At 52.5% G+C, this 15,668-nt stretch overlaps 1 protein-coding gene across 2 annotated transcripts; it reads left to right on the top strand.

Moving 5' to 3' along the window:
- Positions 1-4,172: 4,172 nt before the first annotated feature.
- Positions 4,173-13,900, top strand: LOC115651434. 2 transcript variants are annotated; one of them, XM_030562482.1, is made up of 7 exons: positions 4,173-4,539; positions 5,829-5,900; positions 6,793-6,867; positions 7,568-7,921; positions 8,951-8,976; positions 9,019-9,256; positions 10,872-13,900. In XM_030562482.1, exons 1-7 carry the CDS (start codon positions 4,272-4,274, stop codon positions 11,126-11,128), a joined length of 1,290 nt encoding a protein of 429 aa, XP_030418342.1. In that variant the 5' UTR covers positions 4,173-4,271; the 3' UTR covers positions 11,129-13,900. The 2 variants fall into 2 exon arrangements, with proteins under 2 accessions (XP_030418342.1, XP_030418341.1); XM_030562481.1 differs by having other exon boundaries at positions 4,174-4,539; positions 8,951-9,256.
- Positions 13,901-15,668: the final 1,768 nt, after the last annotated feature.

The following is a 15,668-nucleotide window of genomic DNA, read 5'->3' as shown; positions in this document are numbered from 1 at the left end:
TTGCCCCAGTGTATAAGGTTCCTTCCTGTGAGTTTATCAACAATGAAACAGCCTGTCTGGGCTGGAAGTACATAGTCCCTTCAAGGCCTGCATTTCTATGATTTCCGCTGAAACTTTCCAGAACATTCAGCCTGAGGCAGGCATCCGGCATGAAGCATTTCAGCCCAAATGGCTCAAGTCTGAAAAAGCCATAAGTAACTGAAGCCAGGGTCTTAAAGTGAATGCACCAGGCAACTTTAACTAGGCACCATTCTACCTAGGATGTGTCCCTCTTGTTTACAGCTGGCCAGCAGTAACACCTCCGGGCTGATGTGTGGAGGAGATACATGGCTGCCTGAGGAGCTGTCCCCCCACCCTCCACACTAGACCTGGGCAGACTTCTCCCCACCCACTGTGGAAGAGCAGAGTGGGGGCTATGACACATGGACCCCTGCAGGGATCAAACCCCAAATGTGCAGCCTACATTGTACCTTCCTGTCACAGGCCTGAGGGCTCTGGTTCCTACTCCTTGGCAGCGTGATGGTGGTGGTGGGTTAGAGGGAGATGGAGGGAACCTGTTTCAGTCACTGGCAGTTTTAGCTCTTGCCTGAATAGCTCCTAGGAGCTGAAATGCCCCTAAGTGGCAAGAGCAACACGGCCTGAGAGCTCAACCCCTGCTCCTAGCCACAGCCAGCCTGACCCACCCCCCAGGAGCAGCCAGAGCTGGCAGCAGCCCAGCCAGAGCATCCCCCCAGCTGATGGCAAGAAGCAGCCATTAACCCCCTCCTAGCCTTTAGCAAGCAACAGCCAGCACTGGGCCCAACAACCCGGCCACAGCTCTCCTCCACCCAGCCCAGGACAAGGAGCACAGGGGCAGAGCCTCAAGAACCCACGAAACATCCCCAGACATCAGCCTCAGGGGAGGTCAGAGCCAGCTGGGAGCAGCGCCAAGATCCAGAGCTGACTCTAAGGCCAGAAGGGACTGTTATGATCATCTAGGCGGTTCTCTTGGCTCCCCCAGCGTTTGCATATGCTGCATCCTCATCAGGCTTAAGCTCTAGTGACCTCTCCTCCATGCAAATAAAGCTGTGTATATTCAAATATGCAAATTGAAGCATTAAGTCACTTGTGCACAGTCTCCTGCTTTCTGAGCATCCAGCTGGACTTAGATTGGCAGTGTCACAGACTCTCACAATTTGTTTGTGAGTTTCATGAAGTTTGGTGTTTTTTTTCCTTAAAGCCCCAGCTCCCAGAGTCAGGGGATTATGTGAGAATATTAGCTGTCATTTAAAAAACAAAGTCCATCCCTAGCCCTCAGGGTTGGGAAGAAGAGTCAGAAAATGTAATCCTCCGCAAAGGCTCAAACCAGGGACTTAAGTAAAGAGAGTGTCAAATTGTATTTGATGTATTGTATTTCTTTAAATCTTATGGTCTTTTTAAGCCAATCTCATGTTCTCTTGGGGGCCTGACACGATTTTTGTTTGTTGAATTTGGGGCTGACAATACAAGAATTTGGTGGCAGCGTGAATTTGGAGATATTGAATTTTGGGAGTCGTGACACTGTGCGGCTGTGAATTTGGAATTGGTGGCACAGTGAATTTGGCAATACAGTACATTTGACACTGTGACTTTGGGGTTTCTACAGTGTTTAATTTGTGATGAAATAGAGGCTGGGGTTTGAGCAATTTTTTTTTACTTTATGAGGAGAGGCCGGAGGTGCCGGGGCTATGAACTGCCAAGCCTGGAAGTGCCAGGCCTCAGCCCTGGCAAGCCCCAGCACAAATTAAGCACTGGGTTTCTACTTTCATAGATCTTAAGTCCAGAAGGGACCATTAGGCCATAGTCTAACCTGCATAATACAGGTCAGACAATCTCATCTAGTTATAAACTAGTGTGATGGGATGGGGGGACCTCATCCTTCAAGCTCCCTTCTGTCTCTAGGCTGTGAGACCTAAGGGATGAAGTCCATAGAGTTACCATGATCCACGGGGTTCTAAGGCCCAATGGCTGGAGTCTATGTAATCACCCTGATCCACAAGGCAGTAAAGTCCCATGACCTATGTCAGGGAGTGGGGGGAGCCTTTCTCTGCAGAGGAGTGAGGCCTAGCAGCTAGAGGCCATAGAGATACCCTGGGTTTGCAAGACAGTAAGGTCTAGCAGCTGGAGTCAATAGAGTTGCCCTCCAAGGTAGGGCTGTATGGCCTAGTCAAGGCTGACTCCAGGCACCCATGCAGCAAGCAGGTGCCTGAGGCGGCCAAGGGGAACGGGCGGCACGTCGAGCTCTTTGGTGGCAATTCGGCAGCAGGTCCCTCAGTCCCTCTTGGAGGGAATGACCTGCTGCCGAACTGCCGCCTAAGAATGAAGCGACGGCGGTAAAGCTGCTACCGAAGTGCCGCCGATTGCAGCTTTTTTTTTTTCCCTCCACTTGGGGTGGCAAAAATGCTGGAGCTGGCTCTGGGCGTAGTGGCCAGTTGGAGTGCGTGGGCCATCACCTAGGGGGTGGTGGCAGCCAGGTAGGGGACCTGGGCCCTCCCTGCTCCATCAGGTCCCAACCAAGGGCCCTGTCAGGGTATGTCTACACTTACTGTGGATTGACACTGCGGCGATCGAGCCACCAGGGGTCGATTTAGATGGTCTACCTGCTAAATCGACTGCAGACTGCTCTCCTGTCAACTTCGGTACTCCACCAGAATGAGAAGTGTAAGGTAAGTCGATTCATGTAGCTGGAGTTGCGTAACTTAGGTTGACTTAACTCTGTAGTATAGACCTGCCCTTAGTGTTGAGTGTGTCTGCCCCTTGGTCAGCAGGGATCCGTCTGCAACATGCTGACCATCATCTGGACAATGGCTAGTCCCCCACACCCAAGGCTATTTCCTGCCATGTTACTCCTGGTGGCGGTCTGCATGTCCTCAGGGTCTCCAGGTTCCTCAGCTGGTGCAAATCCCTGTAGCTCAGACCTCCCTGGGGCATACACAGGTAACTGGGCATCTGCTAGGGTCTCAGCGCCTCTGACTTCTGCAGTCCAAGGTTCCTGTGGTTCCTGGGCTGGAGCCAGCAAGGAACATCCTTCCTCTCCGGTGGTGAGCTGCTTCCTCTTAAACTGGTGCTCATAGACTCCAGTTCCATCGGTGCTGCAAGACTGGAACACCCACAGAGAAAAATTAGTGGGTGCTCTGCACCCACCATCAGTCAAGCTCCCCGCGCCCCCACCTCCTCTTCACCTCCTCCTCCCCCAAGTGTGCCGCATCCCTGCTCCTCCCCCTCACAGCGATTCCCGCCTGCCACCTAACAGCAGTTTGGTGGCACATAGGACTTTCGAGCAGGGAAGGGGAGGAGTGGGGACGCAGTGTGCTCCAGGGAGGAGGCGGTAAAGAGGCGGGGCAGGGGCGGGGACTTGGGGGAAGGAGCAGGACGGGGGGGGTGTTGAGCAGTAGGAATGTGGGGGCGTGGTTTCCTCTGCCCACATTGAGGAGTTAACCCTTCCCTCTCCAGTGCTGGGTGAATTCACCCCGCCACAGGTGGCTATACGTCCTATTTTGGCTGGGACAGTCCGGTTTTTAAGCCCTGTCCTGGCCGACCCAGCTTTTGTGGCAAAAGTTCATCAATTGGCAAGAGCAAATGGGACAAATGCCCACTTTTGTCAAAAAGGTGGGGCGCAGAGGAATGAGTGTGTGGGGGAGTGGTGATGCCAGCCCCACACGGGGGGGGGGGAGTAGCTGGACACAGGGAGGGGGGCAGGCAGGGCTCAGGCAAGCAGCGAGGCCAGCCCCATGTGGGGAGTGGGGTGGGCTCGGGCAAGCAGGGGGGGTCTTGGGTCAGCCCCAGGTTGGAGTGGGGGCTAGTGACCAGCTGTCCCGATTTTATACGGACAGTCCTTTTTTGGAGGGGATCTTTTTCTTATATAGGCTCCTATTACTCCCCACCCACTGTCCCAATTTTTCACATTTGCTGTTTAGTCACCCTAGGGGGGGCTTGGGCGATCGGCTCTGGCCACTCAAGTATGGGGTGGGGGGGAGGAAGGGCTCGGGCTAGTCCCACCCGGGGTGTCCCATTTTCCCTTTGAGAAATTTCATCACCCTATCTAGCCCCCCCCCCGGTGCTGAGCCTGGATTTGAAGCCCTGCCCCCACTCCCGCCAGCCCAGCACGGCCCCGCCCTCGGTCGCTGTCGGAGAGTGACGAGCGCGAGAAATGCCCACGGGGGTGGGGCGAAGGGACCCCGGGAGGCCGATGGGGAACTCGCTTCCCAGAAGAGGCGGGCAGCAGCGCCGAGCTCGCTTCGGGCAGGGCCGCCATGGAGCAGCTGGTGAAGCAGCTGCTGGGCCCCCTGGAGAAGAAGGGCGAGCGGGAGCTGCAGCGCTTCGGCAAGAGGCTGGAGAAGTGTCTGAGGAGGGAGGGGGAGAAGCTCTTCGCCGCGGACACGCCGGAGGGAGGGGCGGAGCCGGCCCCGGATATTAACGGCCTCAGGGACAGCGCCGAGCACTGCGGGCTGGAGGTGGCTGTGAAGGTGCTGACAGATCCGGACTGCATCAGAAACCTGGCAGAGGCACTCGGCACAGACGGTACAGAGAGATGGGGGAACCCCCAGCCGGCCCCCTTGTTTCTGGACACGACTAAATCCCCCCCCCTCGCGAGGGACTCTGGGAGCTGGAAACAATCCCCAATCTGCCTTTCTTTCCCCTCTTTTCCAGGCTGGGATTTCTCCCCCCCTCCCCCCGCTTTCACTTTCATTTTCATTTTCATTCTCTTCTCATACCAGCCCCTTCCCCTCTCTGCCTTGCAGCTCCCCTGCTCCTTTCCGGCCACATCCTGAGCTGGTGTGGCATTAGGGACCATTTACACCTGGGGAGAATCTGCTCCCCACCCACCACCTCATGTGTAAAAAGTAAGAGAGAATTGTTGATCCATTGGCAAAAATTCCTGCTGCCCCCCCAACACACACACACCCCCTAACTCAGGCCCTTGGACCAGCAGCACCCCCCAAACCAGCTGAACACTCACCAGTTTACGTGGATTGTTCACTCACTGGAGGCAGAGACGCTCGTTTTGTTCTGGGTTTTGTACAGTACCTGTCGCAATGGGGGCCCAGTCCGTGGCTGGGCCGTCCCAGTGCAGACATGCCAATGCTCACGAATGCTTCGCGAGAGATGTGATTTCTAGGTAAAATTGAGCCTCGCTCATGATCTCGCTATAGAATTCTGTTTTCAGCTCCAGTGGTAGGGCTCCTGCTCTCAGCTCCCAGGGGGGACTCCTGGAGAGCCCTTCTTCGTGGGGCTGAGAGTGCTCTGTGGGGTGTTTTAGGTAAAGTAAGTGAGAGAATCTCTCCACCCAAACTGCAGGTTAACAAAATTTTGTTTTTAAATGGAGAATTTCCTTAGCTTTTTTTTTTATTATTAATTATGAATTGCTCAATCTTCCCCATGACAGGTGTCCAACACAGGCCTTGCAGACTGCACAAGAATGAACCCTATTCCTTCCCAGTGGACTCCTTTCCACTGCCATATCTGTCCTCCTTCCATCCCATTCCCTGGACCAGATCCCCCCAGCCCCATTTGTAGTAGGTCTATGCAGCATTCACTTGAAAGAAAATGTGATAGTTAGAACAGGGTCAATGAACAAATCTAGCTGAGGGGCAGAAGCATCTGCTTTAGCTCTCTGAACCCTTGTTTCTCTGCAATTATGGTTCCTTCTCCCTTTGTCCCGACTCTCCCCTGCTCTGCTATCTCACTTGCACTCCTGTTCTGGCCTCTGAGAACTAAGTTTGTCCTCTGTGTGTATGTGTGGGGAGAGGGTGGGCTGTGCTGTGAGCTGACTATGGGTCCGAGACTGATTTTTCCCCTTTTTTATTCAGTGCCCCCTGAATCTGCAGCCACTGCTGTGCAGAGCAAGCCCCTTCCTATGGGTGCCACAGCCGTAGCAGCAGGTGAGTGGGGTGAAGATCAAGAGGCACGTGAAAGGCTCTGAAAGGAGGATTCCTTTCCCCCAGCCCGGGACAGATCATTCCCTTTCCAAATCCCAGGCTTGGAGACACCTGGGGCCATGGGAGCCAACTTTCCCCAGCGCCGGTGGGTGCTCATGCTCACCCCCAGGCCTCTCCCTCATTCCAACCCCTGCCCCAAAGTCTCTGACCCAACTCTGCCCCCTCCCTGCCCCTATTGGACCCCTTCCCCAAATTCCTGCCCTGGCTCCACCTCTTCCCCGAGCGTGCTGTGTTCACCCTCCCCCCTCCAGCGCTTGCTGTGCGAATCAGCTGTTTCGCGGCGCAAACCCTGGGGTAGGGGGAGAAGCAGAACGCAGCGGTGCGCCCAAGGGAGGAGGTGGAGGCGGCGGAGGCAGGGTGGAGGTGAGCTGGGGCGGGAGGGTGGGGAGCTGCTGGTCGATGTAGAGCACCCACCAATTTTTCCCCGTGGGTGCTCCAGCCCTGGAGCACCCATGGAGATGGCACCTATGCCTGGGACAGCTTTGGCTCAGGGCTCTTCCCCAGCCCCCTAGATTTCCGAGGGGATCATCACCCCCATTTCCTCCTGTCATGGACTAGTGGCAAACGGCAGAGTGCCCTCCTCCTACCTCCCCATTTATGCCCTTCTCTGGCTCCTGTAGAAAGAGGCCAGATGAAGATTCTTTTCCCTGTCTAGTGAATGTTCTGTTACTGAGATGTACTGTAAGTGCCTTCAGGCAGGGAGCTCTGTGCCTGGTAGCACCATGGCGAGTATTGGGGGGATAAGGCTTCCCATTAGTGGTCTCTGCCCCTTCCAGCTCTGAGCTGCGACTCGCTCTATAGCACTGACGCTTCCTCTCTGTCTCGTTTGCTCCAGAGTCCTCCCCCACAGTGATTCCTGACTCTGAGCAGCTGGAAATTCTCCCTTTGGACAATGCAGAGGGACACACAGGTCAGTAGTTCCCTTGTTGCAGTGCTTACATTCTCCTGGAGTCCTCCAGGCCCATCCCTCCTTCCCATTCGGGGCTCAGGGCTTCAGCCCCAGACGAGCCCCCTGGGGTCGGGCTTGGGGTTTCAGTTCCGCAAGAGGTGCCTGGGCTTGTGGCTCTGGGCTTCAGCTGCGGGGCACCATGGACCCCTTGAAACCAGCTCATGGCCCCCCAGAGGACTAGGATCCCAGGTTGAGCGCCAACAGCATCAGGCTGGAGTCAAGGGGAAATATTTACTGGAGCTCTGCTCCGAACAGCTGAATTTAAGCCCTGCCTTTGTGGATTCAGCTGGTACCACGTGGGGCTGAGAAGAGAGGGCTGGGTCCCCTTCTCTGCCCCAACAGATATCCATGCTGGAGTCCAGAGACATCAAGCCCTCCTGGAATGTAATGATGGGACATAGGAACTGCCCCGATGAGCCCATCTAGCCTGGTATCCTGCCCCCTCCATGCCACTCTGGATCAAATCATTGGGCCAGTCTGGACTGTATCCTGCCCCCTCCCTACAACCTCAAATCAGATCAATGGACCCATCTAGTCCAATAGTCTAACTCCAATAGTGGCCATTAGCAGACGCTACAGATGGAAGCCTCACTTCTCCTTCCCTCTCTCTCTATCCATTTGACTTCTCTTTTCCTCTCTCTCTATCCATTTTACTTTTCAGTTGTCCTGCGGAGCCCAGAGGTATCAGAAATATTCCAGTCTCAGCCGCTGTTGGAGGGCAGCCACGTGGCCTTCAGCTGCTTCATCGCAGGATACTTCCCCCAGGAGCTAACTGTGACCTGGCTCAGGAGGGAGAGTGGAGCCAGTGTGGCCATGCCCATCAAGGACTCTGCTGATTATGCCATCATCCACAAGGAGACCCGTGCCAAAGACAAAGAGACCTACCAGCAGATGGTGACGCTGTCCTTCACCCTGTTGGCACAGAGAGACCATGGGGCAGAGTTCATCTGCCAGGTGGGACATGTGGCCCTGCAGACCCTCATTGAGAGGAGCACCGGGATGCTGGAGGTCAAAGGTCAGTCTGAGTTTAAAGGTGGAGTGCTATTGCCCGTGGGTTGTTTGTGTATCTGTCTCCAGCCCTAGATCCTAATACTCTGGTTTGTTGCCCCAGCCAGCCAGTCTGTCTCCTGGACCTCAGTTTGCTGGTCTGGATTATATTTCAGGTGTCAGTCACTGCAGCACTTGGTAGTTTTAGTACCTGACCCTGGAAATAAGTCACTCACTGCTGAGCTCCTATTGCTGGCATCTGTGAGCAATCCCAGTCCCTTTACTGAGGCTTCTCCTAACAGCAAGTGCTGCGCTGGGTGATACCCCAGTGAGGTTTCACAGGATGAGGCCCCATATCTGTGGTTTCCACCCACTCTAGCTTGAACTGGGATTCATCCATAATGGGGTCTAGAGAGCCCTCAAGCTCTCCTGGAACAAAGTGATGGGACAGAGGAACTGCTGCTCCAGATCCAGCCAATGGGCCCATCTAGCTTGGTATCTCGCCTTCCCCATGCTGTCCTGGATCAGACCTTTGGGTCCATCTAGCCCAGTATCCCACTTCTCCCTGCTGTCCTGGATCAGACCTATGGGTCCATGCTCTTTGGGGCAGGGGTCATCTTCTTGTTCCGTGAGTCTACAATGCCTGGGGCAAAGAGTCTTGGTCCAGGAGTGGTGTTCCTGAGCAAAGTAATTAACACTAATCTCAGGTCCTGACTTCCTGGGACCTTCTAAAGTGCTGCTTAGCTGAGGTGAGTACAAAAGTCCAGACCAGAAAAGTCCTTCCAGAAAAACATATTGGGAAGCAAGAACCTGACATTTTTAATGTTAAGAATACAGGAAGGATGATGTTTTTCCCAAAGAAATGTGATGGCCAGTTTAGCCAGGGTGTCAGGGCAAGAAACACCACACACATGATTTTGCTGAGCCTTTCACCTCTATACCTGACTCGGAATCCAATACAAGCAGAAAGGACAGTTACTCTCACCTTCCCTGGTGAAACAGCTTGAGTAATGTCTTCTTCTGGTCTCTAACTCTATTTCCTGGGGTCTCTGAACAGGTGTAGCTACCCCCGACGCCAAGGAGGTTGCCCCCGACGCCAGGGAAGTGACTTCTGTTTCCAAGGAGGTTGCCCCCGACGCCAGGGAAGTTACTTCTGTTTCCAAGGAGGTTGCCCCCAACTCCAGGAAAGTTACTCCTATTTTCAAAAAAGTTGCCCCCAACTCCAGGGAAGTTACTCCTGTTTTTGAAGAAGTTTCCCGCTACTCCAGGGAAGTTACTGCTGTTTCCAAAGAAGTTACACCTGACTCCAGAGAATTTAAGCCCATTTCCAGGGAAGACATAGGAAGCACAGCTGGTAGAAAAGGTGAGAGGCAAGCTTTGATGGGCACAGTCTTTATATGACATTGAAGAGAGCTGAATGGAGAGTGGGGCAAGAGGTAGATGGGCCCAGAAGTGCGTGTCCAGCTCAGGGTTAGGCTGCAGCTCAGGGTTAAAGGCCAAATCAGGGTGAAGTCAGGTTCCACAGTGCCAGAGTTCTGCCAGTGGCTCTCCTTTGATTTCCTACCCGCATCTTGGGCCAGAGCTAAACCCAGTGATGAAAACAGGCTTCTCTCAGTTTTGGATCTGACTCAAATCTTGGCTGTGGATTTGAACTCAAAGGGGCTGAGGGTTTAAGTTTCCCTTTGGACCCAACTTTTAGAAACACCATTGTTGTGAGCCAAAACTGAACCCTTGGGCACCAAGATAGTGGCCTCTCAAATCCCATATCACCTTGGTTTGGAATGGAGTGGAGAGGGGTTGATGTGGATGTGAAGGAGGCTGAAGGGGATAAAGACCTGGAGAAAGCTTTTGTGGACAGACGAAGGGACAGATCTCAGAGACACTGAGGAGGAAGACGCGGCAAGATTTGGGCACTGCCTGGATATGGGGATGTCGAGAGAAGGACCAGGTCAAAGATGCAGCCAGGTCATGGGCTGGAGTGGCAAGGAGGATGCTAGTGCTGTCAAGAGGCAGAGAACGGAGGGCCTCGCAGGGGAGATCTGGTTGGCCAATATGAGCTGACAGCAAGATATCCAGGAGGAGGCTTCAGAGAGACAGGACTGAGAGGAGCGATTGGGTTGGAGTGGGAACAAGAGCAGAGATTTGATAGTCACAGGCATGAAGATAGTAGCTAGAGCCATGGGAACAGTTCAGAACAGGGAGAAAAGGAGGGATCCTCTCAGAGAGAAGTGGGAGCAACAGGGAGGAGATCCGCTGGATGAGTCACTGGAGCAACCAGAGAGGTAGGAGGACAGTAGGCAGAGGAGGGAGTCTTGGAGCCTAAGGTAGGACAAAGTACCAAGCAGGAGGGGTATGATGGATGGTGTCTGAAGCAGTGGAGAAATCAAGGATGAGGATGGGGTTAAAATGCTGACACTGGGCCCAGAAGAAGGATTTGGTGATGGTGGATGCTGGATCAGAGTGGGGGAACGGAGGTGGAGCTGGAGGTGTGGTTGTTGGTGGTGCATTGAATGGAGTTGGAGGTGAAGGGGAGACAGGGCTTAGCAGGAGGGGTTGGGGATTGGTTTTGAATGACAGGGCAAAGCAGATTAATTATGCATGGGAGGGAGGTTACAGAGCAGAGAAAATCTGCTTGAGTACAGAGGGCCCCATGGGGGTCAATAGCTAGGGACTGAGCCAGTAAAAGGGGCAATAGCAATACAGGCATTTGAGCAGTTAATCAAGATGGGCAGGTGATTGTGTGGATAATTAAATAGATCCTGTGGATAACAGAATAGTGAGCAGACTGTGTGGATAATGAAGTAGCTAATAGACTATGTGGATTCTTATATCTGGAGTAGCTGATAGACCATGCACATAATCAAATAGAATGCATCGATAACAGAGTCGCTAATAGACAGTGTTGCTAATGAAAGTGCAGCAGAGAGCATGATGCAGACCATTTCTGTACTATCTTGTGTTCCTCTTTTTCCCCTCAGAGACACACTTTGTGGACCGGCACCGAGAACAGCTCATCCAGCGAGTAACTCTGGTCGAGGGCGTCCTAGATAAGCTGCTGGGTGACGTGTTGGACACTGAGCAATATCTGACCATTACAGCCGAGAGAACCAACCCAATGAAAATGCGGAAGCTATACGAGTTCATGGTGAGCTGGAACAAGTATTGCAAGGACCAGCTCTACGAGGCGCTGAAGGACAAGTGCAAGTTCCTTGTTGCAGATCTGGAAGGGGAATGAACACACACTCTCACTCACTCTCTGTCTCCCTCTCTCTCTCTCCCTTTGCTTCCAGTGTCTGTTGCAGGGAAGAAAACCCATTTCTGGTTCTTCCCCATGTTTCCAAAGATGTCACAACTGGTTAAGACGAGGGCTTCATGAAAACTTCCCCTTGAAATTATTTTTCAATGGAAAATCAGGTTTTTAACAAGATAAAATATCTACTTTCTGAGAAAAAAAATTATTGTTGAAAAACCAAATCTATTTCAGCCAAAACCAGAAAATATTTCAATGTGGGTATAACTTATGGGAGTTGTAGTTCACTTGCCTCATCCCCATTCTCATCTATGGACCAGGGCCCTCAGCTGGACTACATTTCCCATGATACACCATGGCCAGGGATTCCCATGAGGCAACTGCCTCACCAAAGGGAGAGACCATGGTGCATGCTGGAGCCCAGACTACAGTGGAGAATGCGATCACGAGGCACCAAAATTTCAACACCCATTTGGAACTGCGACAGCATTTCCAAATCAAAATATTTTGGTTTTAATTTAGTGTTGGGTTTTTTGTTTGTTTTTTTGCTGAAATATTGAACTTTTCAGTGAAAAATCTGGACAAGAATGAAATCTATTTATCTGTTTTTGTTTGGGGATTTTGTTTAAAACATCAGTGGAAAAATCCTTCATTTGCCAACAGCAGAGCCCCAAACCAAACTGCAGCTCCCTCTCCTCACCTGGCTCTCCCAGCCACCTCAGCCCCTGGCTGCTGCATGCTGTTGGCAACGGAGCGTGAAGGGCTGGAGGCTGAACTGAACAGCTGCTGGGCTGCGCTGGTGAGGACCGCAAATCTGGGGGGGCATCCCCATTTTATCCTAGTCTCTGGGAAGATAAAGGATGTGAGCCCTGAATCGCCATAGCTACATTCCTTCCTCTGCAGGGCCGACTCTTGGCCACCGCATCCCTCCCTTTGGATACAAAAAGCCCAGCGATGCCCTCCTAGAGTTTAAAGCCAGAAGGGACCATTAGATCCTTCAGTCTGATCTGTGTAGCCCAGGCGCTTACATTTCCCACAGTTACCCCTGCACTGAGCCTTATGACCTGCGTTTGACTAAAGCCTCTTCCACAATGGCAGCCGGTCAGGTTTTGAAGACACCAAGAAATGGAGGATTCACTACTTCCTTTGGGCGTTTGTTCCACTCTGAGTGAGAAAAATCGGGGCCTGATTTCTAATGTGAATTCGTCTGGCTTCAGCTCTCCAGCTCCGGGTTCTTGTTCTGTTTTTCTCCAGCAGATTGCAGAGCCTCGAACACTGCAGTATACTGTGCCCTTCCCCCACGCTCTCACTTCCATTACAGACCCATTCGTCCTTTGTATCAGGGCTTCGGGCAAGGCGATTCCACCGCTGCCAGGACGAGGCTCTGCTCTGCTTCTCCTCAGACATTCCCCAAGCCAGAACCCGGCAGCTGCTCCGGGTCTTTGCTGTCCATCTAAGTCCACCAGCACCAACCTGTCAGGGCCCTGTCGGGAGAGGGGGCTGCCTATCTCCCAGCCTGCTGAAAGGGGAAATCACTGTAATTCTCACCTTAACCAATAGGGGCTGGTTCTTGTGATTAGTTTAATATAGAGCAACTTTTGTACCTTTTGTATTTAAATTAAAAAGAAGGTGGTACCTGGCTGAGAGTGGGGCAGTCGTGCTCGTTGGTGGCAAGGAGGATTTTGTGGTGGGAGGTGGAGGCGAATGCAAGGGAGGAAGCAGCAGCTGCTGGGAGGGAGGGAAGGAGAGGACACTTGGACTGTGATAAGTAGTAGCGGAACCTGAGCCAAACTTTCCCAGTCCCAGCTGAGTGGGAAGGGGACGTGGGTGGGGCGGAGTCAGGACTGGGTATTCCCTGTGTAAACCCTTGGGGGTGTGATCACTGCACCTGGGAGTGTGCCTGGGTCTGTGGCCTTGTGTTGGCAGGCAGGAGCAGCAGAAACTCAAAGCAGGGGGACCACGGGCACCTGAACTCCCTGTAGCACCCCTACTCCTAGAGGCTCTGCCCTGCCCCTTCCCTTGAGGCCATGCCCCTGCTCTGCCCCTTCCCCCAAGACCCTGCCCCCCACTTGCTCCTCTCCATCCCCTCCCACCCGTTGCTCGGCCAGTAAAAGTGGGTGGGCCATGGTCTGGTAAAATAGATCTCCCCCGTTCCAGCAGCCCTGTTAGGAGGGCTCGTGTTAGCCTGCTAAACCTGCCTATGTAGCCACTACAGCTTGTGCTGGCATTCAGGGTGGTGTGGGGGGAGATGGGAGGAGGGGTGTCGGCTTGGGAGCCTGAGCTCCAGCCTGAGCAGCAACATCCAAGCAATGTGTCTACACGGTATTTTGTAGCACGACAGCTACCGTGACCACTCTAGCACAAGTCTGTGGAGCTGGGTGGGGAGTCTCGCTCCCAGATGCATGGAACGCGAAACCTTAAATTAGAATGAATTAAGACTCGGCACACCACTTCTGAAAGGTTGCCGACCCCTGATCTAGAGGTTACAGCGGATCACGAGTTGACTACAGGTCAACAGTGTGATGCTATTGCGGAAAAGGCAGATGTCATTCTGGGGCGTATTAACCGCAGTGTCGTATGTAAGATGGGAGGTAATTGTTCTTCTCTTCTCAGCACTGGTGAGGCCTCAGCTGGAGCACTGTGTCCGGTTCTTGGCACCACACATTAGGAAATATGTGGACCACATTGTTGAGAGTCCAGAGGAGAGCAACAAAAATGATCAGAGGTTCAGAAAACCTGGCCTGTGAGGGAAGGTTGAAAGAACAGGACTTGTTTGGTCTAGAGTTTAGAAAGCTGAGAGTGGATAAGATAACAGCCTTCAAATATATCAAAGGTTATGATAACGAGGACAGGGGTCAACCGTTCTCCATGCCCACTCAGAGTGGGACAGGAAGGAATCGGCTTGGTTTGCAGCAAGGGGGATTCAGGAAAAACTTCCTAATTCTATGGATAATTAGGCACTGGAACAGGTTCCCTCGGGAGGTTGTGGAATCCCTGTAAATGGAGGTTTTTAAGGACATGTTAGATAGAGATGGTCTAAGTCTTAACCCTGCCTGAGTGCAGGGGATGGATTTGATCTATCAAGGTCCCTTCCAGCCCTACATTTCTATGATTCTGTGCTCCAGGCTAGGGCTGCAGGGGCTGAGCCAGACTTCCTCTGCAATTACTGCTCTGGGCTGCTGCCTCCTTGGGCCCCAGAACTGAGAGCAGAGTGATTGGGGAACACTGAAGGGACATACCCCTGCTGCTGGTGCCCCACCACAGGGGCTCGGGCACTGGCTTAGGCCATAGGAAACCCAGGTTCACATGCCTGCTCTGCTATGCACTTCCTGTATGACCTTGGCCAAATCACGTAACCTGTCTCTGCCTCAGTTCCCATTGGCACAATGGGGATAACGGCACTGGGCTGTGAGGATAAATACACTAAATATTGGGTGGGCAGTGCTTTGAGATCTCCTGATGAAAAGTGCTATATAAGATAGGCATGAGTAGCATGAAGCAACCTGACTTGGGATGAAGAGGCTGGAGGAATGGGGGGAACACCTGGGAGACAGAGTTGCAGGAGCCAGAGAGTGGGGGGGGGATGACATAGGAACTGCTGGGGGGTCAGCAGAGGGGGGAAGGGAAGATGAGCTGGGGGAGGGTTAGGTTCTGGAGGGTGTATAGGCACCGATGTGGGGGAGGATAGTAGCACAGTGGGAAGGGGGCAAGGATTATAGGAGTAAGAATGGGGTGGGGAAGAGGCACCTCACAAAGCTTTTCCCTTTCTCAATGCTCTGACATACCCATAAAAGGTGATTACGTGTTTCTTCTGCCTTACAGGGCACACAGAGTCCGTCTTTGTGTCTCTTCATCTGAAAAAGATTTTAGTTTGAGCCACAATGTTAATACTCTAAACAAAAGCACTTCCTGCGTGCATCCTGTCCAGTCCTGAAGTATGTCGTAATCCTCCGCTCTGGGGCTCAGTTCAGATAATCAGCTTCCTTTTTTTCCATTAGTGCAATTTTTTTTTTGCCGTTTTCCCTTTACATTTTTCTGTACTAGGCTTTTGAATTCCTACTTACTCAAGGGCATTTCCGTGTTAATCCTTCCATTTCTCACAGCGTTTTTAGCTGCTTTGTTAGCCATTTTGTTCCCTGTTATCCCAATAAGCACTGGGATACAAGCTAATGCTGCCTGTATCCCCATTTGTAGTTACTCTGTTGTTAGAAATATAATTTTGTTGCTTAAATCACTTCTACATATTGAGACACCCTTTTTTATCCCCATAACGCCTGAGATTGAATCAAAAAATGACTGCTGCTGCTGGGTGTCCATCCCAGATCCAGCTGAATGCTAGCATTATTGCTACTGGTTCAGCTGTCACGACAGCTACATAATCAGATATTCTTTTGGATGCACTAATTCCCAATGTTGGTGTACAATACGTCATCCCTACTCTTCCTGTTTTTTTCTTTTTTGGACCCACCTGTATATATGTAAGCAGGGTCTGCTGAATTCTTCCCTGGCAGCTACCTGGGAGGGG

This window comes from Gopherus evgoodei, chromosome 4 (assembly GCF_007399415.2).
Source record: "Gopherus evgoodei ecotype Sinaloan lineage chromosome 4, rGopEvg1_v1.p, whole genome shotgun sequence".
In the NCBI taxonomy this organism is placed as follows: Eukaryota; Metazoa; Chordata; order Testudines; family Testudinidae; genus Gopherus; species Gopherus evgoodei.
This window is presented reverse-complemented; position numbering and strand designations above follow the sequence as displayed.